We start from the raw sequence: 26,301 nt of genomic DNA on the forward strand, positions 1-26,301 counted from the left end.
CATGAATAACGGGAAAAAACCTTTTTTTTAAACATTCAAAAGAGAGATATAAAACAAATGTTGGTCCCCTAAGTTCAAGTTCCTATGTTAGCAGGTTCCCCAAAACCTTTTCATAGGAAATAAAAAGGAAGGGTTGAGGAGCATGGAGGGAAAGAGAAAAAGTAAAAAAAAAAAGCAAAGGAAGAGAAATACAAACTTCACAGGTCATTTATGAGGTAAGCAGGCAAGAGACTGCCTTATTGTTCTCTGGGGCAGCACAGCCCTGGGCCATGGCCTGTGGCCAGAGAACCGGTGAGGACAGGGAGGAGACAAGCTGAGGCTGCTGCCACCCCGCCTCCTGGTCAAGGCAGGTAGGAGGAAGAGTGCGGTGAGGAAGGAGGTGGAGACAGGAAGGAGTGGGAGGCCCAACAGCCCAAGGAGGAATGGAGGGGAAAGAGCCTGGGAGAAAACAGAAGGCCAGAGGGCAGAACAGGAGGCCAACAGAGGGAACCCCGGAGAGCAGGCAACCCTGTGGGAGAAGAGCAAGAGGCAGCAAGATGGCGGCCACCAGACGGGGCGGGGGGGCATGGAGGCAGAGAAGTGAGAGAGAATCCACCCGAGGGGACAGAACAGGAACGGGAGGGAAAGGGGGAGGGAAATGAGAGAGCAAAAAGCAGAGGAGGTGACGGGGGAGGGCATGTGGTGGCCCCATCTCAGGAACTGGGCGGGCATAAAGAACAGGAAGGAGAGCTGGTCCAAGGGCACCAACGAGGAGTCTCCCAGAACACCCCAATCCCTGAGGAGCAGCCTTTCCCTCCCCCCCTTCTTGCCCCTTCCCCCTGCCAGTATCTGGCTCAGCCCCAGGTGAGAGGTACAGCCTGGGCTCGTCCCTGCTGTTATTGGCCATGGCTGTGGGCCTGAAGCCAATGTCCCCCGCGCATGGCTGCTGTCCCCTGCACTCCTTGAAGTGGTCAGGACGTGTTTGTCACACATCAGCTCTGCACACGGAGCCCCAGGGTCTGTGTGAGCCCCTGTGGCCAGTTGGCTAAGCCCTCAGCTCAGACACTCAGTACTCCCCAAGTTCAGCGTGTTCCCAGGCCAGAGGGTGCAGAGGCAGGGTCCCCCCGGGGCCCCTGGACAACAGGTCTGAGTTCCCCACTGCTCCCCCCGTTAACCCCAGGTCCCTTCTGCATGCAGTTGGCTGGTGCTGTGCCCAGGGCCTGGCCAGAGCCTGCCCTGGCAGGAGCCCAGGGTGTCTCGGCCTGTCAGAGGACTTACTGTACTTACTATTGAGGCAGTAGTTCCCACACTCTGCCCGGTGCCAGCGTGAAAGAGAACAGGGAGATGAAGACTTTAGCAGCCGTTGTCAAACCCCAGCCATGCCGGAGACACAGGCAAGCACTTGGAAACGGGCTTGCTTCTCTCACACAGCCCTACCAAATGCCCACAAGGTCCTCTCTGGGAATGAGACCACAAGCCCTGGCAGGTCTCACTGGTTATCACTGATGGGTGTGAGCGACACCCACTCACTTCTCCCCCGCTGCCCCCATGGGCTGCTTAACAACTTGGAGGTGTTCATGATAATCGGCTCTCTTCTTATTCTATCACTTCCGAGGCGCCCTTGTCTTCTACCCAGCTTGTCCTCCACACCCGGAGAAAGAGCTCCCTGCTGCAGAGCCTTGGAGGGAGGACAGATAAGTCTGCCAGCTGTCTCTTCTCTCCATTGTGGAAAACAGCACCCTAACCCCAACCTCAGCCTCCTTTGCAAGATGCCCGAGCCCTAGTTCTCTGCTCTGGAAGTAAACATGAAGAGGTTCATCGCGTAGGGAAATACTCATTCTGTCCAAGCACGTGGGAGCTGGAAAGGGGCTCCAGCCCCTCGTGGCCTTGGCAGTTTGTGTCATTGCTACCATACTCACGATCGTCTTCTAACCAAAGCTTTGTACCTGACTTTTGCTGTGTGCTTCTCTCTGGAGCCGTGAGCTCACTGAAGGGTCTGTGAACCACGTCTTGTCATTCTCTCACAAACAACACCCCAGGGAATAATGGGCTCTGGGCCAGAAGTCCTGCAGCCCAGGCCGAGCGAATTTTCCACTTGAGGGACTGACACTCCCCAACGGACTATAAAGTACTGATGGGACAACGGCTCTTTCATGCATACTCAGGACTTGGGAAGGAAGCCACGTGTGGATATCATTGCCCAGCAGGTCTTGGCAAGTGACCACTCCAGCTGCAAAGCTGATGGAGGTCCCTCAGGGGGATACCTCCACTGGGGGCAGTACCTTGTTGGACAATTCTACTTGGGATGACATTCTTTATTCTACGGCTTGAGCATCTCCAATCCGAAGATCTAAGCCCTACATATCCAAAATCCAAAAGTTTTTGAGCGCCAACATGATGTCACCAGTGGAAAACTTCACATCTGACTCCTGTGATGGGTCATGTCAAAAAACAAGTGCCTTGCCAATACTGCATGCAATTACCCGCAGGTCATGTGTGCCACATGCATGTAAGACATGAATGAATTCTGTATTTAGACTTAAGTCTCTCCTCCTACAGGCATCTCATTATATATACCAAATTTTTAAAAAATGAACTTTGAAATACTTGTGGTCCTAAGAAATTTTAGATAAGGGATATCCAGTCTTAGTAAGTAAGTAGATTCTATAGTAAAAGTGTTCATTTATCTACATTGTGGCTATCTAAATACCAGCATCTAGGATAAACATCTCCACATTTCTCACTGTTTAATGATACACCTGTCCTGAGAAAATGAATTTCCTAAAGTATTCATAATACATATTTTCTTAAAATTTTTAATTATTTGGAAGGAAAAGAGAGAGAGAGAAGGAGAGAGAGAATGAGTGGGCAAGAGCAAGAGAGAGATCTCCTTTTGCTTGGCTCACTCCTCAAAAGGCCTTGACAGGCAGATGTGAGTCAGGCCAAACCAGGAGCCTGGTTCTTCATCCGGGTCTCTCACATGCGCGCTTGCGTCATTTCCCCACTGCGTTCACACTGCGTTATTAGGGAGCTGGGCGAGGAGTGGAGCAGCTGGGACTTCAACCAGCACCCATAGGACACCCAGCAGGTGGCAGCTTAACTTGCTAAAACTATAATGCCAGGCCCAATACATATACTTCATTAATTTGTCCTTCACATACAGTCTTCTTAAAGTAGGATCTACTTTCATAAAAGCTACGATTTTATAAGCTGTGACAAAAAAAATCACCAAAACCAGCTTCAGCACAGCACAGCCACTTGCGTGTGTGGTCCATCGGTACTGACAGGCAAGCTCCGTTCTCAGCAATAGGCCTGCGCAGCCTGTGCCCAAGGCTTAGGGCTACGCCAGCCTCAGCGTGCTGAGCAGAGAAACAGCCCCATCTAGTGGCCTGTGAGATCCTTTTGTCCGTCTGAGCTGCTCTCGGCCAGGCAGGGAGGGGGAGGAATACGAGGATCACAGCTCAGTTCTTTGCCCAGTGAGCTGTCCACTACTGAGTAGGAGAACCCCAGGAGGAAGCACCTGTGCCTTCCTCCTCCATGGACACCCAGGCACAGCAAGGCCCTGTAAAGGCCTGCAGCAGACAGAGCTGTTTATTTATGAGCCAAGTCTTGGACCTCAGAGTGTGTGTGTGTGTGTGTGTGTGTGCGCGTGTGCGTGTGTGTGTGTGTGTGTGTGAGAGAGAGAGAGAGAGAGAGAGAGAGAGAGAGAGAGAGAGAGAGAGAGAGAGAAAGAAGAGAAGAGAAAGGACATTATCATTCCTCAGAACATAGGTTTTACACACTTTGTGAAATTTGTTGTTGCTTACTAGTAGCATAGAGGCGAGGGCTCTGAGGGACTGGAACAGAAGATGGGTACATTTGGATAAGAGCAGAGAAAGAAGAAAGGACTCTCTAAGGCTGGGACTTGAGTTTTCTGAGGAGGCCTTGTGAAAAGCTCTTGAGAGAGATGAGAAGGATGTCTAGGTGTTGGGGAAGCACTGGGGTGGGAGGTGCTGCCAGGCCTATATGGCCATCTGGGGAGTGAACCAGAAGATGGAAGATGTCTCGCTCACTCTCTCTCTCTCTCTCCTTGCCTCTTTGACTTAAAAAAAAAAAAGACTAAAAGGGGGCATTCCCGGGGTGGGCATTTGGTACAGTGGCTAAGGTACTACTTGGGTCACCCTTTTCCCATATGGGAGTGCAGGATTCAGGTCCCAGATACACTTCCAGTTCCAACTTGCTGCTAATGTGCACTCTGGTAGGCAATCAGTGATAGTCAAGCACCCAGGTGCCTGCCATCCACTTCTGAGTTGCAGGTTCAGCTCCAGGTTCCTACCTTTAGCTTGACCCAAGAGCCATTGCTAGTATTTGGAGAATGAGCCAGTGGATGGATGATCTCTGTGTGCCTACTGCCCTCTCAAATTAAAAAAAAATAGAATTAAAGAAAATGTCTCCAAACAGAAGGCAAAGGGCCACCAACTGCAAACTTTATGATTTATGCTGATGCCTGCTGTCTTAGCTAACAGTGAGAAGAACTTGCCAGGGTCTTCTGAGGTTGGGATGGGGCAGCTGAGTTTGCCTCAGGTCTCACTTGCACCCCGAGGCTACCTTAGAAGCCCAGCACATGACAAATCCCCGGACCACCATGCTAGTCTGGTGCCTGCAACTGCTCCAGAATTTCTCGGAGTGGCTCCTGCTCTCCTGAGCCACCAAGAGGGGAGCAAAAACAAGCAGTCCCAGTCCTTTCCACCTGGCACCTCCCTGCTGAGACTAGAGAAAGCCAGCCTGGCTTAGGAGCCGCAGGACAACTTATTCCCAGTTCTGGTTGCAGGAAGAAAGGCCCAAAAGCCCTGCAGTCCTTCCTACCTGTGTGTGTTCCCCCAGACCCTGCCAGCAGGCCAGCTCCCCTGTGGGATCTGCCCCATCTAGTGCAACTGCTTCTCATTGAACCTGAGGCTGTAATAACAAAGCTACTAATGGGAGCACTTCATATAGGCAACAGGCTAATGTTCTATAGCAGAAAATCACAGCTAACAAGATCACAAATTAGCCTTTCCTTCTTCTTTTAATTCCCAAAGCTAAATGCTCATTTATATATTGGCTGCTAGTTTGAGAATAAGTCTGAAATGCCCTTGGCATGATTGCAGACCCAAACACTGATGTGTGAAATTCAGACCCAATTTTCTGAATGAATGGGCCACTCTTGAACTTAATCTCTGTAAGTACATCTCATTAGCTTAACAACAATTTGCTTGTTAGAATTATAATCAGGATAATCCACAAATGGATCAATTACTCTTCTTTGCTAAAAAAAAAAAGTTGCAGTGCCCATTTTGCTATTCAATTTAATTTAAATATAAGAAATGCTGCCAAAGTCTTCTGGTTATAAAACTGTCACCTCCATCTTCTCCAGGGCTGCTGCAAAACAACCCCCCCATTACCTCATACTGAAATATCCATCTGTAATTGATAGGTTTTCCCTAAGCCATAGTTTTGATAAAAACCCAAGGAGCCAGGAAATAGGTAGAAAAGAGAGCGAGTTATCTTGCTTTGCAAGCTCATTGCCTTTCTTCCTCAGGTCTGTTTGCTTTACTTTTAGTTTCTGTGCAGGTGAAGTCAAACTGACATTCAAAGCAAGGCAGCCCATGTAGTCCAACACGACTGACCTGTGTGGGCAGCCCCAGATGCCAAGGCCACAGCCTCTGCAGGTGCAGAAAGCAAGTGGGCGTTTGGTCACCTGCACTGCTCAGGCAGGGACTGATGCATTTTCCTTTCTCCCACCTATCACAGTAACGACTCCTAGTGGTTCCCTACGTACCAGGCACTGTTCTAAAGACGTGTGTTGGCTCGCATACAAGGGGACTTCAGAAAGCTCATGGGAAGGTCTGAGTGCACATGGTTTTGAAAGTCACGCATAGTTTTTCCGCCATAGCCACTCTCTATGTCCCTGTTGAAAATCCCTTGCGGGTATGGGTTTCTCTCCCTGTTTTGAACCAAAGCAAACTTATCTCTTAATTATCTACTATCAGCAAAAACATCTTTCAATTCTTCTTAAGCATTTGTGGGTGGCTGGTGTTATAACACAAAGGGTTAAGCCACCACCTGCAGCACTAACATCCCATATAAGCACCGGTTTGAACTGAAGCTGGTCCACTTCTGGTCCAGCTCTTTGCAAACGCACCTAGCAAACTGGGGTTCCTAGGACTCTGGCCCAGCTCTAACTCTAGATTAGTTGATAATCTTTGTGGAGCGAGCCAGTAGATGGAAGATCTTTCTCTCTCTTTTCCTGCCTCTATCTCTGCTTTTTCAATAAAGAGATAAAACTTTAATTTTAAAAAAGCAATTAGATATGTACAGACCATTAATCATCTAATAAGTAATTAAAATAATTGACTAAAATATTGCAGCTGAAGCAGTACAACCCTTTGTTTTAAGAGTGGGGGTTACCCATCAATTCTTGCGGTCCCTCCACTTGCTCCAGAGACGCCCCAAGGGTACCTTTCTGGCAGTGCAGCCCCTCAAAGCCCAAGGGGCAGTCACACTCGTAGCCCTCCTTCCGGGGCCGGCAGCTGCCCCCGTGGGTGCAAGGTGCCCCCACGCAAGGGTGGGCAGCATTCTCCACGTTCACGCCAGATGTGAAGTCATGCCTCACGTGGATGGTGCGGTCATTCAGGACGATCTTGGGAGAGAAAAATGTAAAGAGGTTGAGCAGTTGCAGAAACATCTTTGAGGTCTCCCTAACTTCCCTGAGCACACCCTCCTGAGCTGAACAGAGCAGGGGTGTAAAACGTGGAAGTGCACATCCTGCTTTTAAAGGCTTGTAAGTGGTGCAGGACCTACTCTGAGTGCGGATTTTGGGTTCTTGGGACAATCTGCAAGATAACATTCCTTTGGTTTCAGAAAACTAACTGCCACCACCCCCCTCTGCATCTACTCTTTCCCCCTCCAAACTCCCCTGCCAGATCCAAAAAGAGTACCTGGGACCTGAGAGTTTAGGTCCTTAGTATGGCCAATGCCTGGCCCAGCCAAATGGATGGAACCAGAATCTTAGGGTGTGGGGAAGGGGGAACAGGGACCCAGTCCTGAGTGACTTTTAAATTCTCCCAAGAATCACCAGGGAAGCTTCAGACAAGGCTCTCAGAGCTGCTACTAGGAAGCTGAGTTAGGGAGCACACAAAATCGAGAGTCCAAGGCAGCAACGGCCTTGGGGGCCATGGAAGCCACCGAAGCTTGCAGGTGCTCTGGCTCATGCCCTTGTGTCCTTTCCTTAACCTCCATCAAGTGGGCCTCCTTGGCCTTCAGGTAACTCCTTTGCCCTCCTTCCCTGATGGCATTTCTGTGTTCTCTCCCTCTCCCCACCAATAAAAAAAAAAAAGGTAGACTGTGAACCTGAGGTCATATTCATGGTTTTAGCACCGCTGTGCATGTATCTCATGGGCTGGAGGGAGAGTTCCTTTGTGCCCCTACCCCCACGATGTAGCTCTAGGGAAACTAGAGACTTCTCTGTGGGCATCAGTGAACCCAGATAAACAGACCCAAGCTTTCCACCCGCTGACTGGGAAGGTACATTTACATTGAGCTGTTTCTGGCTTTTGCAGAATTCAGGGACAGAGAGAACTCCTGCCAGGGGAGCCCCAATTGCCCACAGGACGTTAAGGGGTTAGCAGTGGCACTTCCTGTCAGGCATCCAGAGGCTGGCCCAACCCTCGGGGAGCAAAGCGAGAAGACTTGTCCACAGTCCTGAGTCGAAGACGGTGCAGGGAGTTGTTGTGGTTCTTTTATAAGCTCCCTTTTCAGGCTGAAAGCAACGGACTGTGAAACCAAGTGACAGGGGTTTGCATGGAGGCCAGAATGACACCGGTTCAATGCAGATTGTGTCACAGCCAGTACATCTGGCATGGGCGGGGGAGAGTGGCCTCACCTGGAGGATAGGAAGAAAGGGCTGTGTGTAATGTGAGAAGGGTAGGCAGAGGGGATGAAACTGGCATCCCCAGTGGGAATGTCAACTCTCAGCTAGCGCAGTCAGTCCTACTCATGTGGGGGGGGCGGACGATGAAGTGTCCCTGACACTGTGGTCCAGCCGTCAAGGGAAGCACATCAGAGTCAGGGCTTAGTCCTGGGATCCGAGACAAAAAGGAAACAACCCCAGGGGCCCTTCTCAGTGCTGGGCTGTGCTGATCCATTCAGGACCTTCTCCCACCATCCCTCTCTTACATTAACCTCCCTGGCATTGCATCTCAGCCTCCAGAACAACATGTGGTTCATATGCCAGCCTTGGTTACTAAAGGAAAACGGGATGAAGCCCACACCCAGAAAGCAACATGGTTTGTCTCGCTCTTCCTCCGCCCCTGTCCCCACCCCGCTTCATCCCCAGTGTTTGGTGGTCCTTTGAGCTGGGGCTGATGAGTAAAGTGGCAGGAGTCACAGGTGCAGCATCTTTTTAGACCCAGAGATCTCTGGCATTATAAGAGAAGGAATCCATGACAGGGTGGGGTTGGCATCTTGGTTTTTGGAACCTCCAAGAGAGGAATTCATCTGTGTTCTCAAGAGCTTCAGGCCAGGGAAGGTGTTGAGGATGGTGGAGAAGATGCTGCCTGTGATGCCTGAACTCCACAGGGGAGGGTTTGAGTTTGAGGCCAGCTTCCTGGTGATGTGTTCCTTGGAGGGAAACAGATGATGGCTCCACCCAGGTGGGACACAGGGATTGAGTTCCTGACTCCCAGCTTCTGCCTGGCCCAGCCCTGAGTGCTGCAAGCAATTGGGGAGTGAACCAGTGGATGGGGGATATCTCTATCTGGTCCTCTCTTCCTCTGTCTTTCAAATAAACACATAACTTTAAAAAGAGCCTGGTTACATGGTTGATGAACAACAACTGCTTGGGTGGGGGATGAGCATGCACGTTTGCTCTTGAGCAAACTCCAAGCCCAAGAAGCACAAGTCAAGAGCTGCCATCACTCCCACTCGCTTGCTTCTTCCCTGTTACAGAAGTGTGTGTCCCTGCAGTGACCTGCACCTGCTGCCTCCTGCTGCAGTCCCAGAATATTCTGGTGGATTTGCTAAAAAAAAAAAGTCCACCTTCACACAGTGCCACTCATTGAATACAAGATTAGCAGAGACCCCAAGAACAGATGTTGCAAGACAGTGAGATTGGAAAGCAATCCCATCCTAAAGCTTCCTGGAAGCATCTTCTTTGGGTGCAGAAGAGTCCACGCACCCCAATGCCCAATCCCACTGTCCACAGATGGGGTGGCCTAGGAGACAGGAGAAAGGCAAGCAGCCTCTACCTTTTGGATGCTTCCAGTAAATGGCTTGAGGATGCCCGAGTTCTTCTTCACGTCATCGTAATTGGGGACTCCACCAATAAAAATGTCCGTGTTGCACTTAATCTGGGTAAAGCCTCCCTGGAAAGAGATTACAAACAAAGTACAATATAACTTTAGAGGGGACACTTATCACACTCAAATGTGTCTCAGATTCCACTCGGTGACGTGAGGGGGTGAGAATGTCCAATGGCAGCAAGAGCCAGGAGGCCCATCACAATAATCCCTCTACACACTGGTTTGACTTCCACTGTGTTTCCTATTGCTACCAAATACATGCTTGAATGTTGCCAAATTCTTACTGACTCTGAGGCTCAATAACATCATCTATAAAATAGGAATTATGCTGAGAGACCGCTTCAAAGAGTTTAAAAAAAATGGAATTCAATTGTAAGTGTAAGGGTGGGTGGGCATGTGGCACAGTGGCTCAGATGTCATGGTGAACACTTGCAATCCCATATGGAATGACTGGGGTTAAATCCAGTGCCACTTCCACTTCCCGCTTCCTGCTAATGTGCACCCTGAGAGACGGCAGGTGGCGCCTCCAGGTCTTGGATGCCCGCTGTTCACATAGAAGACCTGGACTGACTTCCGGACTCAAAGCTTTGGCACGTTCCAGTCCTGGCAGTTGTAGGTATTTTGGGAAGTGAACCAGTAGATGGAAGTTCTCTACCTTTTTCTTTCAAATAAATGAAACTTGGTGATTTTTTTAAAGTTCTGGAATCTCTCTATTCACATGGCCCATAAACATTCAAGTAGGTTTGCATCTGCTTTGTGGTTGGGTCACGGTGAACATGTAGCCTGCATTACTGTTTGTTGGTATGCAGCACTCCAGCACCCTCCCTGCGGGAAGCAGGAACCATGTGACATGTGTTAGCTAATAATATGTGAGCAAAACAATGAATTCATTTTAGACAGAAGCTTTCAGAGAATGGTTCACCAGGGCCTCTTCTCCCTGCCCCTGTTCCTTCAGCCCAGCCTCAAATGAAAGCTGCAGCTAATCACAGACAAGTGAGAACTAAATCCTTGTTATATGCTACTGACACTTCGGGAGTGAGTGCGGCTGGCTGCAGTGCCATCTGGCTCTCCTGCTGGCTGAACTAACACTCATTTAGCACTTGGCCAGAATTGCAAGCAATATCATTGTTTCAGTATGGCTGGCATCATTATATTACAGTCAGTAAGGCAAGGACAGGAGATCCAGAAGGCCAGAAAGGACAGGATGGATTGAGAAGCAGTCCTTGTTATCAAAAACAAATGGCACAGACATTCTTCCCCTTCCAAATTCTCCAGAACACCTTTAGAGCCAGTTTCCAGAAACTTCTCCTTGAAACGGCTTTAACAGCCCACACAGATGAAGGTGGGCCTGACTACAAGCTGTAGGCAACAAAACTGTTAAAATCCTGTATAGCTGCAGTTGATTCTCCACCTGGGCACTGGCATCCCATGTGGGAGCCTGTTCAAGTCCTGGCTACTCCACTTCCCATCCAACTCCTGGCTAACAGCCTGGGAAGGCAGTGGAGGATGGCCCCAAGACCCTGGGTTCCTGTACCCACATGGGAGAACTCAGAAGAAGCTCCTGGGCCATTGTACCCATGTAGGAGATGCGGAAGAAGCTCCCGGCTCCCAGGTTCAAACCTACCCAGTTCAGCTTTGGGCATTATGGCCATTTGGGATTTCTGTCTCTTCTCTGTGTAAATCTGCATTTCCAATAAAAATTACTAAAAAATTTTTAAAATGCCCATCTCATTAAAGAAAAAAACCATCCTGTAATGTCACAGAAATAAATAAAATGTTGAGATACCTGGAAATGAGTACACTCTGGGTGATAGACTTAGGCAGCTAGTTCAGGGTCACAAATTTGGAAGCCACATTTCCCCACCCATGTAATCCTATCTGCCCATCTGTCAATCAAATGAGTTCCTTCCAGAGAATACCTTCTTTTACCTGGGACCTCAAAGGGGTGGTGTCATGTGGCCACTCCCTTTCACAACCCTTAGGAGCCCGTGTTGGGAGGGGTCCGCTCTCCTTCTCTCTCCTTACTGGTGGACTCTGAGGACAGAAGGTAAAAACCTTCCTCATCCTTTCCCTTCCTGGCCCACTTTATCCCTGTCTGTATTTCTCACCTTTAAAATAAACCTGGCTAGGAGGAGCCTGGCAACATAACTCTACCTAACAGATAAAACACTGCCTGTAAGCTGAAAAGAAAGAGGACAGTTTGTTCAGGTAGATCTTGGCCAGGAGGAGGAGCACAGATTAAGGGGGGATTCAAAGCTGGAGAGGAGGTAGGTGGCAGAGGGATCCTGGAAGAGAATGTACCCCTTACCCTAGGGAGCACGCACAGGGATGAAGGACTGAGCGGCCTTTGGTCAACAACTCCCAGGCAGCATGGAGGGTTCTTCCTGAACCGGGGGTCATCAAAGAAGCAGAGGGCTTTTCAGGAATTCTTGGGGCCCACAGAACACTGCTCCAGACAGGAGCTGCCAGCACAAATCCACAGGCGTCTCTCCTTGACTTTGTTCTTGCTCAAAAGTTTAAATAAGAAAGAAAGAAGTGACAGAGAAAGATGCAGGAGCAAGGGGTGGTTTCAGAGCAGTCAGGCTGTTCTGGAAAAGCGTGGGTTGGGTTGTGTCCAGTGCAGGGGTGAGGCCCTGTGGGAGGAGAGGGGGCTCCTTTTTCCTCCTGGCCACCCTTCTGTTTCTCCTTCCTCACCCTCCCCTTCCTTCTTCCTCCTTTCCCAGATTTTCCTTTACTTTCCTCAAACACATACAGAGAATTTTCTAGGTGTGAAGGGTGTCCACCTCTTGAAGCACATCCTAGTTTGGGATTCTTCTCATTCCCAAGGAGGTGTTTTTTCTCATTCCCAAGGCAGGTCCTCTTGCCACCACTGTGCCCCCTAAGACTGTCCTAGACAAGTGTCTGCCTTTCTTCTTTCCTCCTTAGACCAATATCTTATTTCCCAACAAAGTTGTTCCTTCCTCTCTAGCAATCTGCTACTGCACTAATGCCCTTCTTGCACCTTGCTCTGCACAGAAGGAAGACTACTGGGAACGCAGATATTGGCAAATTCAAAGTTCCCTCCATCTTGCGGGCTGCGCATTTCTGTGCATGAAGAATCCTATCAGGTTATAGTTTGAAAAAAATGTTCTTCTCTTAAACAGTTTTCTTTAGTCATGATGTTAGGAACAGAATCCTGGAAAAAAGTTGCACACTTGAGTAGAAATCTTGAGGTCTTGAATCCATGATAGCACATTATCAACTAACTTAGAAAATTCATTTTAAGACTGTTTCACAACCCTGATTATGCACTGGGCATTGTTGTGTCTCACATACATAATTACTTCAGTTCTTGTTTCTTGATGAAAGAAACAGCAGCATTATCACATTACCCTCATCCACAAAAGGTCAGTGTGATTTGCGGTCCAGGAACCAGCATGGGCTCATCCCACTTGTGGTGGTGAAGCTATCTTTTGAACTCTAGGAGTCTGGCTTTATAGTCTTCTCTAGTCCGAGGTGCCCCATACCACTGGCCTTAACTCACACTACACTAACTGGTAATAACAGAGATGAAATTTGGGGGTAAAGGGAGTACAATGCAATGCTGTGAAGTGCTGTGTTTATGAAGTAATAACTTACCTGATCCCTACAAAGACTCACTAAGGCCAGTACAATTATTATTATTCCCATTCATGGTTGAGGAAGAATGGAAAAGTAATTTGCCCAGTGGAAAGCTGAGATTTCAGCTGAGGTACTGGAGTTAGCGTGCTTAACCACTATGCTCACAGTTTAATAGCAAGCAGAAATTAATCTGGTTCACACTAACCATCAAGGGAAAGTGTATTGTTCTTACCTCTGCCATTCCCTCCACTACCTTCTGCTTATCCACCCGTAAGATACCATTCTTCGCTGTGCGAGACACGTGTAGCTCATGCCAATGGCCAAGGGTGAGGGTGTCTTCACTCCTGTTGAAGGAAGATATGATGTTAACTTTATGAGTCAACTTGAGGGCTAAGGGATGCCCAGACAGCGGATGCAATAGGAGTTTGGGCAGTCTCCCTCAGTGTGTTTCTGAGTGTGTTTCAGAAGAGATTAGCCTTTTAGTATATGGACTGTAGAGATGAGATTGTCCTCCCCAAGGTTGCTGGTATCAGCTAGCCTGCTGGGGGCCTGAGCAGAATTAAAAGGGAGAGGAAGGAAGGACTTTCTCTGACTGTTGAGTTGGGACATTCACCTTCTCTTGTCCTTTCACATGGAACATTTTTTGTTGTCTGTTTTTATTTATTTTTACCGAAAAGGCAGATTTATAGAGATAAGGAGAGACAGAAAGATCTACAATCCACTGGTTTACTCCCCATGTGGCCACAATGGCCAGAGCTAAGGTGATCCAAAGCCAGGAGCCAGGAACTTCCTCTGGATGGCTCACACAGGTGCAGGGTCTGAAGACATTGTGCCATCCTGCACTGTTTTCCCAGGCCACACACAAGGATCTGGATGCGAAGTCGAGATGCAGCCAAGACATGAACCAGTGCCCATATGGGATGCTGGCACTTAAAAGGGAAGAATTTAGCCAACTGAACCATTGTAGCAGGCCCAACATGAAAGTTCTTAATTCTGTGGTCTTCAAGACATGAACAAAGACTTAATACCAGCAGCCTCCTGGTTCTCAGACCTTTGAATTCCTGGGATCCCCTAGTTGCTAGGCCTTCTAGGCTGGATGGAACACATCACCAGCTTTCCTTGCCGTCTAGCTGTAGACAGTGAGTTATGGCACTTCTCATAACTATCAGAAGTAAACGTATTCTTTGTAAATTACCTAGTCTGGTGCAGTGGGTTAAGGTTTTGCCTGGCATCCCATGCAGGCACTGGTTCATGTCCTGGCTGCTCCACTTCTGATCCAGCTCTCAGCTTGTGCTAGAAAACCAGCTTAGGACTCTGCCACTTACATGGGAGATGTGGATGAATTTCCAGGTTCCTGGTTTTAATCTGGCCCAGTACTAGCTGCCGTGGTTATTTGGGAGAGTAAATCAGTGGATAAATAATCTCTGTCTCTCTGTAACTCTGTATTTCAAATAAATAAACACATCTTTAAAACAAACAAATAAGTAGCCGAGTCTTAGCGATTCTGTTATGGCAGCACAAAATGGACTAAGAGAAAGGAGACTAGAGCTTGTGTTTTATGATATTGCGTAAAAAATAAAAACTACATTAAAATTCAAATCATTAATTAAAGGTAGAAGCACTTGAAGTTTAAATGAGACTTATGGGAGCTGTATGCATTTCACTTCAAAGTGAGGGATGCAGAAAGAGCATGTTCATTACAGGTGTATTTCTTTTTTTTTTTTTTTTTTTTTTTTTTTAAATTTTTTTTTTTTTTTAAGATTTATTTTATTTTTATTACAAAGTCAGATATACTGAGAGGAGGAGAGATAGAGACGAAGTGGAGCTGCCGGGATTAGAACCAGCGGCCATATGGGATCAAGGTGAGGACCTTAGCCACTAGGCCAGGCAGCCGAGCCCCGTACAGGTGTATTTCTAATGATGTATACTTCCTAGCCACCCCTGAATCTCTCAATTATTTGTCAGTCCTGGATCATCTTTAGAAAGCCACAAGGAATACCAACGGGCATCATTACTGCAGGGTCACCACCCTATAACTTGATTGTGTGTGCGTGTGTATATGTGTTGGCAAAAGCTTTTGTGATTTGTCCTTAGCAATTAGAATTTAATCACCTTGGTTAAATCAATATGCAATAAAAAAGAAGCCCTTTTGAAAGTGGTCTATCTCCATAATAACTAACAGCAGCAGCATCGTCATGTTCTTGTCTGGCAGAGGTCATGTGCTGTCAATATGCCACCTTCCCCAGCTCAGTGCTATCGAGCATGGCCATCAAGAGCTCATTCCAAATGTATCAATTTTAGAATCATGTTAATCACGAATCTCACTACCTTTCCCTTTTCCTAGAGAGAATATGATATGGCCAATTCCTGAACTTCGTATAGATAAGGCTTACACTGAATTTTCTTAATTAGCAGGAAGTCTTTGCAAATGGTTTTCAAAATAAACAGCTTCCAAGGGAACAGCTAAAATATTGAACAGGTTCGCTACTTCCAGGAGAGGCTGGCCAGAGGATGGGATGAGTGTGGACCGTGCTTCCTACCTGGAAAACTCCTGCCTCCTTCACACTCCCTAGTACTCAAGCACTTTGTTCCCGTTTGCCTTTTCCTGACAGCTGGAGAGGCACTGCCTTCTGTCTTACACTTTTAAAACTATCCTTTGCCAAAAATAGGCATGGCGTTATGAGAGGGAGAAACGTGAGACCTGTAAGGGTTTTTGTGCCCGCAATCTTGCAGCTGGAGCTGCCACCACGGAGAGAAAGGGCAGAGAGGGCAGCCTGTCCGGAAGGAGGGCTGATGAGCCCTGGCCTCCCTTGGCTCCCTTTGGTCACTCCTCATTTAGGAAGAAGCTGTTTCCAAGTGCAAGGTGATGTTCAAGGTGGCTTCCCTTCTCAACTTGACATATAGTTCCAAGTGAATTGTTCAGGCTGCTTTGCATAATCATATGTAAATTGAATCAATTAAATATCCACCAAAATTGTCATGAGATATAGGTTGTTTTTGCATAATCAGAGATACAAAAAATTGTTGTCCATTCCCCAAGGTGGGAAATGTCACCTACGAGTGGTAATTTAGCCACAAGGACAAAAACCAACCAACTTTTTCTTTTAAAAGAGTTGTTAAAACTCAACATGGTGAGGATTTCCCTTTAGCCTGGCAAAGTGATCAGCAGTGAATGGCGATGGATGATGGTGACGTCTCACCTGTGGACTTTCTGTAAATGGCAGGTGAGCAATAAGAACAGTGATGGAACACAACTGCAATTTCCTGTAAAACAAATTGGCTGATATCCCCATCTAGGGCACCATGCGGCAAAGTATAGTTGAGTTTCAGAAGGAAAGAATTAGATAAATGTAGAAACATTAAATTAGTGCTCCTCTGACTTGAAGGTTAAAACCACCAAGGGGGGTCATAGTGAGAAGGGAGAGACATCAACGAGGGAAAATGCTGCCCCTTCCAACCCCAGGCTCTGAGGAACTCCAAAACGGACTGACTCAGTGGCACAGGAACAATCCGTCTGCTAACTGCTCTCACAGTCAAACTACTGAATGGGAGGAATGTTTGGACTACCCCAACAGCAGCAAACGTTTTAGAAGCAAGCCTTCGTGGCTGTGCCATTGAAGCTTTCATCGCATACTGGTCAGGGCACGGGCCTCTGCACTGCTGGTGGCTCAGTGGCCATCTCCATATAGAAGCGGTTCAAGAGGAAAGTCGGAATTGAAAGTAAAGTCATCAAGACACTTCTGTATGACAGGATTGGCCGATACTTTTCTACCTAGCCAACATGCACTGGGGAGCATGCATTGGGTAAGGGGACGGTTTGTCAAGGTTGTCAGGTTTAGTGTGCAGGCAAGGCATTCACCCTCCACGGGAAGCAGAGAACTGTGACCCACAGAGTTATTTGAGTAAAGGAAACCTTCAGATAGGAGAATACCATGGATAGCAAGCCTGTCACTTTCAGGAAGCAGACAGAATGTCCAAACCAGGCTGAATTAAGACAGCAAGAGTGTTAAGTGGTGAGATCCTGTATTAGTGGTTTTTTTTTTTTTCTCCTCAAAGTGGTTACTGATTGGCATTTTGGAGGAGGGAATTCTGGGAGGTTTCAGTCCTCACCTGAGAACACCAGTCCCAGAGCCACAGTCGAAGCGGAACTCCACATGGCCCCCTGCCATGTTGATGGACAGGAAGTCTTTGCTGCCTGTGTCGTAGCTGTACAGGAGGACGCCATCCCCTGAGTCCGGCCGGAATGTGATTTCCAACTCCATGAAGGAAAGGTAGTGCTGGGGCTCCAGGGGCCAGGGCGTGGCAGCAAAGGACCTTAGAGAGGCTCGGAACTGTGGGATGGTCAAGGTGAAGGCTGAGGAGACAAGAATGGTGTCAGGCAGCTCTGCAGGGTTTTGCCCCCACAAATTGCTCTGGTCTTCCTGGGTACAGTCCTCCAACTCATTTCCTGCAGTTAGCTGGGTGGTGGGACTGAATTCTGTCCCCTAAAGCTTTTCTTCTCTCCATCCTTCCTGTTCTCTCTCTCCTCCCACCTGCTGACTGGATGCAGGAAATCAAAAGAGGACTCTAAGGCACTTCAAGACCCATTGGAATTGAGATTCTATGTCCCTGAATGTTCCATGTGCCCGAATGACTGTTGGGAGCAGTGCCATTGCTTCCCCCCTCCCTCCACAACCTGTAGGGATTTGTGACATGATCAAGAATCGGCCTTTACTACCCAGAGCTGCTGGACTACATGATGCTGTGCGGCGGCAGCAGCTTACCTCGACTCATGCACCCATGTTCAAGTAATGTGAACTTTAAGATGATGTTACTCTAAATTTCCCCTCTGCAGTATTTCAGATCCAAATCTGAATGACTTATGACCTGTGTCTAGTTTTGTGATCTTCGTCATAGTTTTTCATTTTGAAATTCTAGAAAACTGAAAGCATACTCAAGCCCACCTGATTTTCAAAAAAAAAAAAACTTTTACATGTGCTGTTGTTATCTGTGTACATGTGTGTATGTGTGCACAGGCAGGCATACACATATGACAGTATATATATATACATACGTGTAAACAGTGTGTGCCTATATGTGTCTGCATGTGTGCATCTCCTTATTCATGTCCAGGACTGGGATACTGAGGGCAGAATCACTCAGCAGAACAGTATAAAGAAAAAGCAACATCACTTGTGTCCCATCACATTGTTAGATTTTCTGCACATAATCCCCAGTCTTTGAAAGAGTCAGAAATGAGGACATGAACTTTGAATGCTTTGAATTCAGTCTGATGTAAACCACACAAGACAAGCTTTAGCAGAGCCCAGTCACATTCATCATCTATAAACGAACCTGTCTTTGGTTGGTTTGAAACTTGGATACTCAGAAATATTCCAAGTGTTCCAATAAAGATTCTCCTGTCCTCCCTGACAAAGTAACACTGGCCCCATCATGTGTGGGACTAAAAGTCCACTGAGGAAGCACTGCACCCCTGTGAATCAGTGTGCAGGGAGAACCCGCCGCCAACTTGCTCCTTTCTCACCGTCTTCACAGTGTCGCCCTTTGAAGCCCAGGGGACAGAGGCAGATGTAGGAGTCGGCCTTGACCGCTGTGCAGGTGCCACCGTTGATACAGGATGCCTCATCGCAGATTCCGCTGCTGCATTCCCCTAAACATGGGAGTCCCAAAGCCAATCAGTGCAGGTGTCAGTGCCGTGGGAGGAAGTCAACCTCGCCAAGAGCCCACTGCCCTCGACAAATGAGGCACCTTCCCCCCTCCTGTGTGCACCCCTCTGCACAACACAACCACAGGTCAGCTTTCACGAGCAGCACAGCCTTCTCACCATTTTAATTTGATTTTGGTGTGTCCTTTATGAAGAATCACAGAGCCTTTGTTTAAAATATGGTGGCTACCGTAAATCAAACACTAAGTTGCTGGGCTATGTCATGGCCCTGATAGAGATGACAGAGTCATTTCTGCTTTAATCCATCTCTCTGTTGTTTCCCACACGAGCAGATTTCACTCTCTCCCATGTCCACCAAGCATCTATGTTAAAAGCATGCTAATTTCTATGTCCCCAATTAGCTTAAGTGCTCCTGCCTTGTTGGTTCAGAGTGAAGACAAGTGGGACAAGCAGTAAAGGAGTTAAGCAGCCGCGTCAGAGCTTATTAACTCACCAGAACTGTTGACTCCACTGTCTGGGGGAAAGGAGGCAGGTAGGAAGGACCCCAGGGTTCCGTGGCACATGGGTTCCAGAACCCGCAATTCTTACCTCCAAAGTTTCCATCTTTGGAAGTAGCTCCAGAGTGACAAGCAGAGACAGGCTGGCCACAGGAGGCATTAGTGCTCTCTGCCTGCTGCCTCAGAGGCCTCCAGAAGGATCTGCATGGTCATGTTCAAGATCACCAGATGAAGTGCAAACAAAGGGAGCTCCTGGGCTGCTTTTCTGCTGCTTTTATGTGTATAGCCCATAGCTGCACAGGTGAGACAACATAGCCTTTCTGGGGGTGGCGGCAAAAGGGGTGTCCATCTGCTGCCTGAAGTCAAGCCCCTTCTCTATTCTATTCCTGGGACTGCACCTGCTGGAACTGGGACCTGCCCCATGCAGGAGGAAAATCCCCCTCTAGGCTGCTGGTGTTATCTCAGCAGGCCAAGTGTCTCTCCTTTCTCTCCCTGCCATCTATTGCACTGAGTGGATCCAGGCTTACCGTAATGGCTCAGAGGTGGTGGCAGCAGGACTGCACACCCATTGTGGACCCAGGAGAGGAGTCTGATGTCAGGCACTGTGGAGAGAATTTACTAAAGGCCCTCTGGAAGGTCTGCTGCCTTAGCTAGGGCAGTCTGGCCTCTGTGAATTCCAGCTGGCTGCCACTATTAGGGAGCTGAAGCAGCGGGGACGGGCGGTCTCTGCAGGCACAGCCCCAAGACCATGGCCCCCCGGCACTTGTGGTCTCCACATAGGTACCAGCTTTGACCTTAGAGAGACAAACTTGCAGGTCCCCGTGGCCTGCCAGCTGCCAGGGATTGTGATTCTCTTCTCAGAAAAGGGCTGACTCCACAGGAGGAAGTGGAATCCTTGGGTTATTTTAGACACACATGGAAGAAATTATTTTGCAGAGTGTCTGCATTGGAACAATTTTATTTTTAAGAGGTGAGGGCAGGGTTGGGAGAGGTCAGGGAAGACGGACAGAGCTCTTTATGTGAGGATGGCAGTGTCTGATTGCCCTGGTGACGGCAGGGCATCAGTGCCGTGAGGCAGGGGGCTTGTGCGACCGCAAGAAATCCTTGGGGGAGGGAAACGGCCTGGACAAGCACAAAGCAGAGGAAATGGCAGAGATGGGGCAGAACGCCAGAAATCAGCAATTCACTCTTGAGGCTGAAGGTAGAAGAATCCAGTGTGGTCTCCAGATACGGGGCTCGAGCACAGAAAGAAGGGACAAGGGTGGCTGTGAACAGGAACTGGTTCCACAGAAGTAGAGGAGGAGTGGGAATAACTACAGTGCAAGAAGACTGGAAATCTCCATGGCTGGAGGAAGGAAAGAGGGGCCCAAGCTCCCAGCTCTGCAGGGCGGACAGGGCTGCGCCAAGCACAGCACTGTGTAAACTGGTGAGGACTTGAGAGAGGCTACAAATAGGCAAGAGTTTGGCCAGATGGGAAAAACACTTCTTTATTCTCTCAGTCCTGAAATTGAGAAATTTGAGTGTTTCGATGGAGTGCTTCCCGCAACTACTGAGGCAGACAACCTACTTGTAGCACTAGCAGTTCTCTGTGCCTTGTGACCAACAGACCCCACAGTTGATGTCACATCCCATTTGTGGCAGATACTGCAAAAACATCATTTCAACTCCTTGCTTCTTTGAAATTGTGGCAGTCATTTCACCCACCATTAAATAATGCTGCTCTTTCATGCTTTATAGAAAAGCACATATATTATTGTAATATCAAAACCTAAAAATATCATACAGCTACATTTCAACATAATTGTTTCCTCTCATTATATCATGTATATTCTTTTCAGCACTTAAAAACATTCTTCAGTCAGGCATTTAGTATGGTAGTTACAATTCCTCATGGGATGCCAGCATCCCATTTTAGTGTGGGTAAATTTGAGTGTTGGCTACAACCCAGCTTCCAGATTCTTACTATTGTATTAACTTAGAGGCAGCAGATGATGACCTAAGTATCTGAGCACCTGCTACTCATGTGACACACAGACTGAATTCCAGGATCCTGGCTTTGACCTAACCTCACCTTGGTAGTTGCAGGGATTTGGGGAGTGAAACAACAGATGGAAAATCTGTCTGCCACTGAAATTAAAAAAAAAATCTTTCTGAGATTTCACCAAAGCATTAAAAGTTAGAGACCACTAGGCTCTGGAGAAGAGAATCCTGGCAGGCGACTCCAAGCAGGGAAGGACGGGCAGAGGGTGGGTGACTCCCAACTCCCAGGGTGCGGCAGAATGTGTGGGTGCTGGCAAGTTCAGTGCATTTACATAGCTATGGAGACAGCCTCATCAATAGCTCAGCAACAGGCTCTGCCTGAGTACAAATTAATCAACATTATAAGCCCCAGTTGCTTTATCTAAACACAATGGGTATAATAATGTCTGCCCCCTAGATAATAATTCCTTCTTCCTCTGAGAGTGAAGAGAAAATGTTGGTTCAGGGATCAAGAATTAGAATGTCAACATTTCTCCTAAAACAGAGCCCATGAAAGCCCTTATGTGACTGGCTGAGTTGGGGGAAGGGAATGAATCGTTCGCTGCTTTGTCCAGTAAGACTGTCACACCTCATGAAGAGGTCTAAGATGGCAGCGGGACACATCCAAGTGCCATACTGTTCTCAGGTTCAAGGTCAACATGCTTTCAGAGCCCGTACTTCCCTCCTGAAGTTCTACCTCCCTCAGCTTGCCAGGATTGCAACCTAGGTCACCGCTCACCTCCATGGCCCAAGCTGGAGATACAATCCCAATTCTTGGGGTAGCTGCTTACCCACATCAGCACCATTGAGTGCTCTGCCCAGTGGCCAGGGCCTCATGTCGATTCTCTTGCCGTTCACAGAGAGTGACTGCACACAGCCTTGGAAGCCCTGGTTGGTCCCTGTTGCTCGGACCAGCCAGTATGCGCTGGGAGCTCCACCCACATACAGAGGCGTCCGGAAGGTGATCTTGCTGTACTGTCCCTTTAAGAAAGAGCAAAACTCTATGTCAGCAAACCAAGTCAATGGATAAAACACAGCATGTTTTGCTGAGGTTCTTGGTGAAGGTGCAGGCCACAGCCCCTGTGTTTGCTTTCTCTTTGGTGTGTTTACCTTTAAATGATTGTTCAGTGGGGAAGATGACATCGTGGTTACCATGAGAAATTCAGTGATTTTATCAGAGGGCTGAGTGTCTAGGGGGATGAGTTGGAAATGGCTGGAAAGGAAGGAAAAGGCAGCCCAGAGCCACGACCAACCCACTCAGCAAGGGAGGAGCAGGGGACCAGGAAGGAGACTGGGCCAGCCATCCAGAGAGCTTCCCCTTCCAAATCCCACCATCAATTCACCCTAGACCTTGGACATACCCTTCTGTACCTCAAAGGCAATAGAAGTCATTAAGCTTGTAAGTGAACTGACTATGATCCCTTCACTTGACCTTGATCCTAAAGTTACCTCTGCACTAAATCCTACAAGAAATATGTAGAAGTTAAACGTGAAGCAGATCGCATTGTTGAGTGGTTTGAAATCTACTTAAGGATACAAACTTTAAGTGTTAATGACAGTGAGGTAGGGTGATTTCCAATCTTATGCCAAACTACAATCTAGACTGCAGATTTGGAGGTCACCAAACACAGAGCTGAACACTAGATGGGCTGGAACGAAGACGCCCTTGAACATTTCTTTTTGTTGTTACAAAAGCATTTTAATGATTCGGAACAAAGGTCAAAAAACAGTGCTGGGAAAGACATATTGACAAAACTTATAAAATGTCAGGAACCTAAGCCAGGTAAAGCAATATGTATTCTGTAAGTGTTCATCATAAACATGTAGATAATGCATTTTTTTAATACTTTCTACAGTAAAAAAAATTTATAAATAAATTTATGAGGCAGTTGTATGGTACTCACAGCAGGTTTTAATCCTTAAATTATTCACCAGTCACTGAGCATTCTATTTTCACTAGATCAGTCACATACTTTCTGGGCTTATTTCAAGATCCTCAGAATTCCCTTCTTCCAAGCCCCATTCTCTCTCTCTGGTCCTGTTTCCTGACTCAGGATCATATAGGACTTCCGGTGGCTTGCTTGCTTTTTTTTTTCCCCTTTCCTTTCTTTCCTTTTCTTCCTTTCCTACTTTTCTTTCCTTCTTTCCTTCCTTTTTTCCTCCCTTCCTTCCTCTCCTCTCCTTTCCTTCCTTCCTTCCTTCTTTCCTCCTTCCCTTCTTTTTCTGTCTGTCTTTCCCTAAAGCAGTCAGTACCTTTCAGGGCATCTCCTTTGAGTCAAGTCTTTGGCTCTCTTTGTTGACTGCTGTCCCTGGGGACTGCTTTGCTTGGCAGAGAAATGAAAACACCTTGGAGTTTGCCTTCCTCTAAGGCATCCCCTAACAGTTCGGGAAACTCTGCGACACCCTTTACACTGCAGAGCTTCCCTGTGGGTCAGGCTAAAGCCCAGCACTGAAGAACTTCCCGAGAGCTCACTCTGGCTGGCTTCATTCTTTGTGTCCATCTTCCCCCTCACTAGTTTCCCTGGGAACACCCCCTCAGTGCATCCTGTGTACATGATTCCTCATCTCAGGTTTGCTTCTGGAAACCTACCATCAAAACTCGAGTCTCAGAATTGGAAAAAGTAGGAAAGCTCATACAACTCTAGTTTCCACTGGCTGCTCACTTCCTTGTGTACATTTCCCAACAGATTTGGATGAGTTACTTTTACAAGGTTTTCCCCTAAGACAGAGCAACAGTCCAAGGGAGGGAGAGTCATTGCCATACTACACACTTCCTTGCACTCAGGTGCAGCTAAAATTCTCAAGGCTTTCTCATTGGGCTTCAGTCTTGGGACTCTGCAGAGTCAATCCTTCTTCCCAAAGACATTCCCTGGGACTCTACCAAGGACACTCCACCACCTACACCTCCACCTTCTCCAAACTAAATGACACTCCTCTGATTAGTCATTCAAGGAATGTATGTCATCAATGCACCATCTGCCCTCTTTAGGTAGCTCTCTTGAGAATATGACTACAAGCAAAAACGTAGTTCTCTTAGAGGACTAGAGTCACCGCTCAAGCCACTGGAAGCTGTCACACAGTTGTTAGAACAGAGTAGGATCAGCACCTCCCTTTTCTAGGTGCTATGCTTCTGTTCTTGCATCCTGTAGTTTCTTTAGCTGTTGTGATCACATGGTCCTGTTTGTTAAGCACTATTGAACTTCCTTGCTTTAAGCCCTGAGAGATATGAGGCTTATTATAGCTTCTCTGTGTTTTCTCCTTAGTGTTCTGGATCCACGTGTTAAACTTTGCTATTCCCATAAAAGCTCATTTGATCACTTTGGGCCTATGGTCTGGCTTTGGTTGACCCTGTGGTTCATGCACCCTGCCTTCTGCTTCCCTATCAACATGGACAGAAGCAACTCCTGGCTCCACCCTCACTAGAGTTGGATTCGTGTTCCTTTAGGGTCAAAATCCAGGAGGTTATTTATTCTCTATTCACTTTTAAAAATGTTTGGATCAGCAAGACCAAGCAAGTGTAGTAAGGGGCCCAGCCAGGGAGGAGGTACAGACATACACACCAAGGCTCTCTTGCTATATTTTCCCTCAGAGAATACAGGCATCTCCTGATTGTAATTGCAGCTTAGGTTCCTTGGCAGTTTGCTAATCCAAACTGTTTACTCCCAACCCAGTCCTCAAATTGCCCAGAGCATAACAAATATGTGACTACCTAGGCGATTCGCTGAGTAGCCTGAAAATTCCATTATTGTACAACTTCCTACTCTCATGGCTCCCTACCAAGGCGGAAGGACGGATTTGTCCTGTATACTGAACCTTTCAGGGTCATTTTCTACAGCCACAGGATTGCGCCATCTCTTCTGTAAAAGGAAGCTTTGTGTTTGGCATCTAAAATGGGTTCCATGCTTCACCCTAACGGCCTTCCTCTCCCCATGGCTTTAAGGTCCTTGAGGAAAGACGGCATGTCTCTGGGCACATGGCCTAGAGGACACATAGCACCCAGAGGACCTGGGCACCCAAGACTGATAAATTTCATAAGTTCAGTTCTCCAACTGTGGTAGACATGGGTTGGAAGTGTGCCCCAACAGCCCTTATTAAGGTGATCAGATGTAGCTGGGGTGTATCAAGTTCAGTTGCATGGGGTTGCCATAACAATGGGCCTACTTGAACCTGGCCAGAGCTTGAATCCTACTGATTCTGCCTTGGCTCTGTGCCATGAACCCCTCTTGGGTGGGGGTGGAGCAGGCAGTTCCAACTCACCTGGGACTGGCCTGTCAAAGGGGTGCCATTGTTCAGCTGCAGCAGCCCATTCAGCCCATCCCTGTATAGTGTGACTGTGTGCCAAGCCCCCAGCTTGATTTGGGCCTCACTTACAATGATGGCGACCCCAGTTCCACAATTAAACCTGCAATGGAGAAAACAGCAAAGGAAGATGCTTGGATTAACCAACTTGCTATATTTTTAGACTCACAGACGTTGCTCCCAGGGTCTCTGTTCAGAACTGTATTTATGGGTCTCTAGTACATTCCAAATCTTCACATGGAAGAACAGCACCCCTCCTTCCCAGGGTGGTCTCAGTCTGATCATTATTCACGTTAACATCTGCTTTATTTGATTTTCTCTGCAGATCAGAAATGTTGGGCAACCCAGCACCCACTCTATCCTTTTCTAAGACCTGAAGTGTTTACAGTGAATTCCAGCACTGTGGATTTTTGTAGCCCGGGTCACTCTGCTTCCGGAGCACTCTTGGGGGCCCTTCTCTGACTCTCCAAGGACAGGCCCAGGGGTGTTGGTAAGGTGGGAAAACCCAAATCTTAATGGTGGTTTTGGCAAGCTGGCCAGTCCTGCCATCTGCATTCTGTTGGGTGCAAACCCAGGTGAAGTTTACATAGGAGGCCCCCACTCATGTGCGAGGTGAGAGACAGAGAAGCATCCTCAGAAGGCTGCAGTGGTGTTGCTTTGTTCCCCACCTCTAAGCCCAGGGGTGCCCACTGTCCATGATGCCTGATGCGAAGAACCTCAGTCATTTCTGGCTATTTTCTAAGCTGCCATCATGCCACTCCCACATGATCCTGGGAAGGAAATGTGCCCAGCCCCTGTCCTTCATAGGATTTGCCATATCTGCAGCCCAGATCCTCTGCAGAGTGGGATGGAGACACCAGCCTCCCCTGCAATGGATATCAGCATCACTCGGTAGGAGCAGCAAAGTTGGAAAACTGTTTTCCTG

At 47.8% G+C, this 26,301-nt stretch overlaps 1 protein-coding gene across 1 annotated transcript in view; it reads right to left on the bottom strand.

Annotated features, from left to right (window-relative positions):
• EGFLAM (EGF like, fibronectin type III and laminin G domains) overlaps positions 1-26,301 on the bottom strand; it is a 99,021-nt gene that overhangs the window by 15,546 nt on the left and 57,174 nt on the right. Inside the window, exons 9-15 of the mRNA XM_058680050.1 lie at positions 25,335-25,479; positions 21,869-22,058; positions 18,421-18,546; positions 17,007-17,250; positions 13,129-13,240; positions 9,243-9,359; positions 6,457-6,637 (exon numbers count right to left, since the gene is read on the bottom strand). Coding sequence (XP_058536033.1) covers positions 6,457-6,637; positions 9,243-9,359; positions 13,129-13,240; positions 17,007-17,250; positions 18,421-18,546; positions 21,869-22,058; positions 25,335-25,479 — 1,115 coding nt within the window. The remainder of the gene's footprint in view (positions 1-6,456; positions 6,638-9,242; positions 9,360-13,128; positions 13,241-17,006; positions 17,251-18,420; positions 18,547-21,868; positions 22,059-25,334; positions 25,480-26,301) is intronic.

The sequence above is a fragment of the Ochotona princeps genome, chromosome 23 (assembly GCF_030435755.1).
Source record: "Ochotona princeps isolate mOchPri1 chromosome 23, mOchPri1.hap1, whole genome shotgun sequence".
NCBI classification, from domain to species: domain Eukaryota; kingdom Metazoa; phylum Chordata; class Mammalia; order Lagomorpha; family Ochotonidae; genus Ochotona; species Ochotona princeps.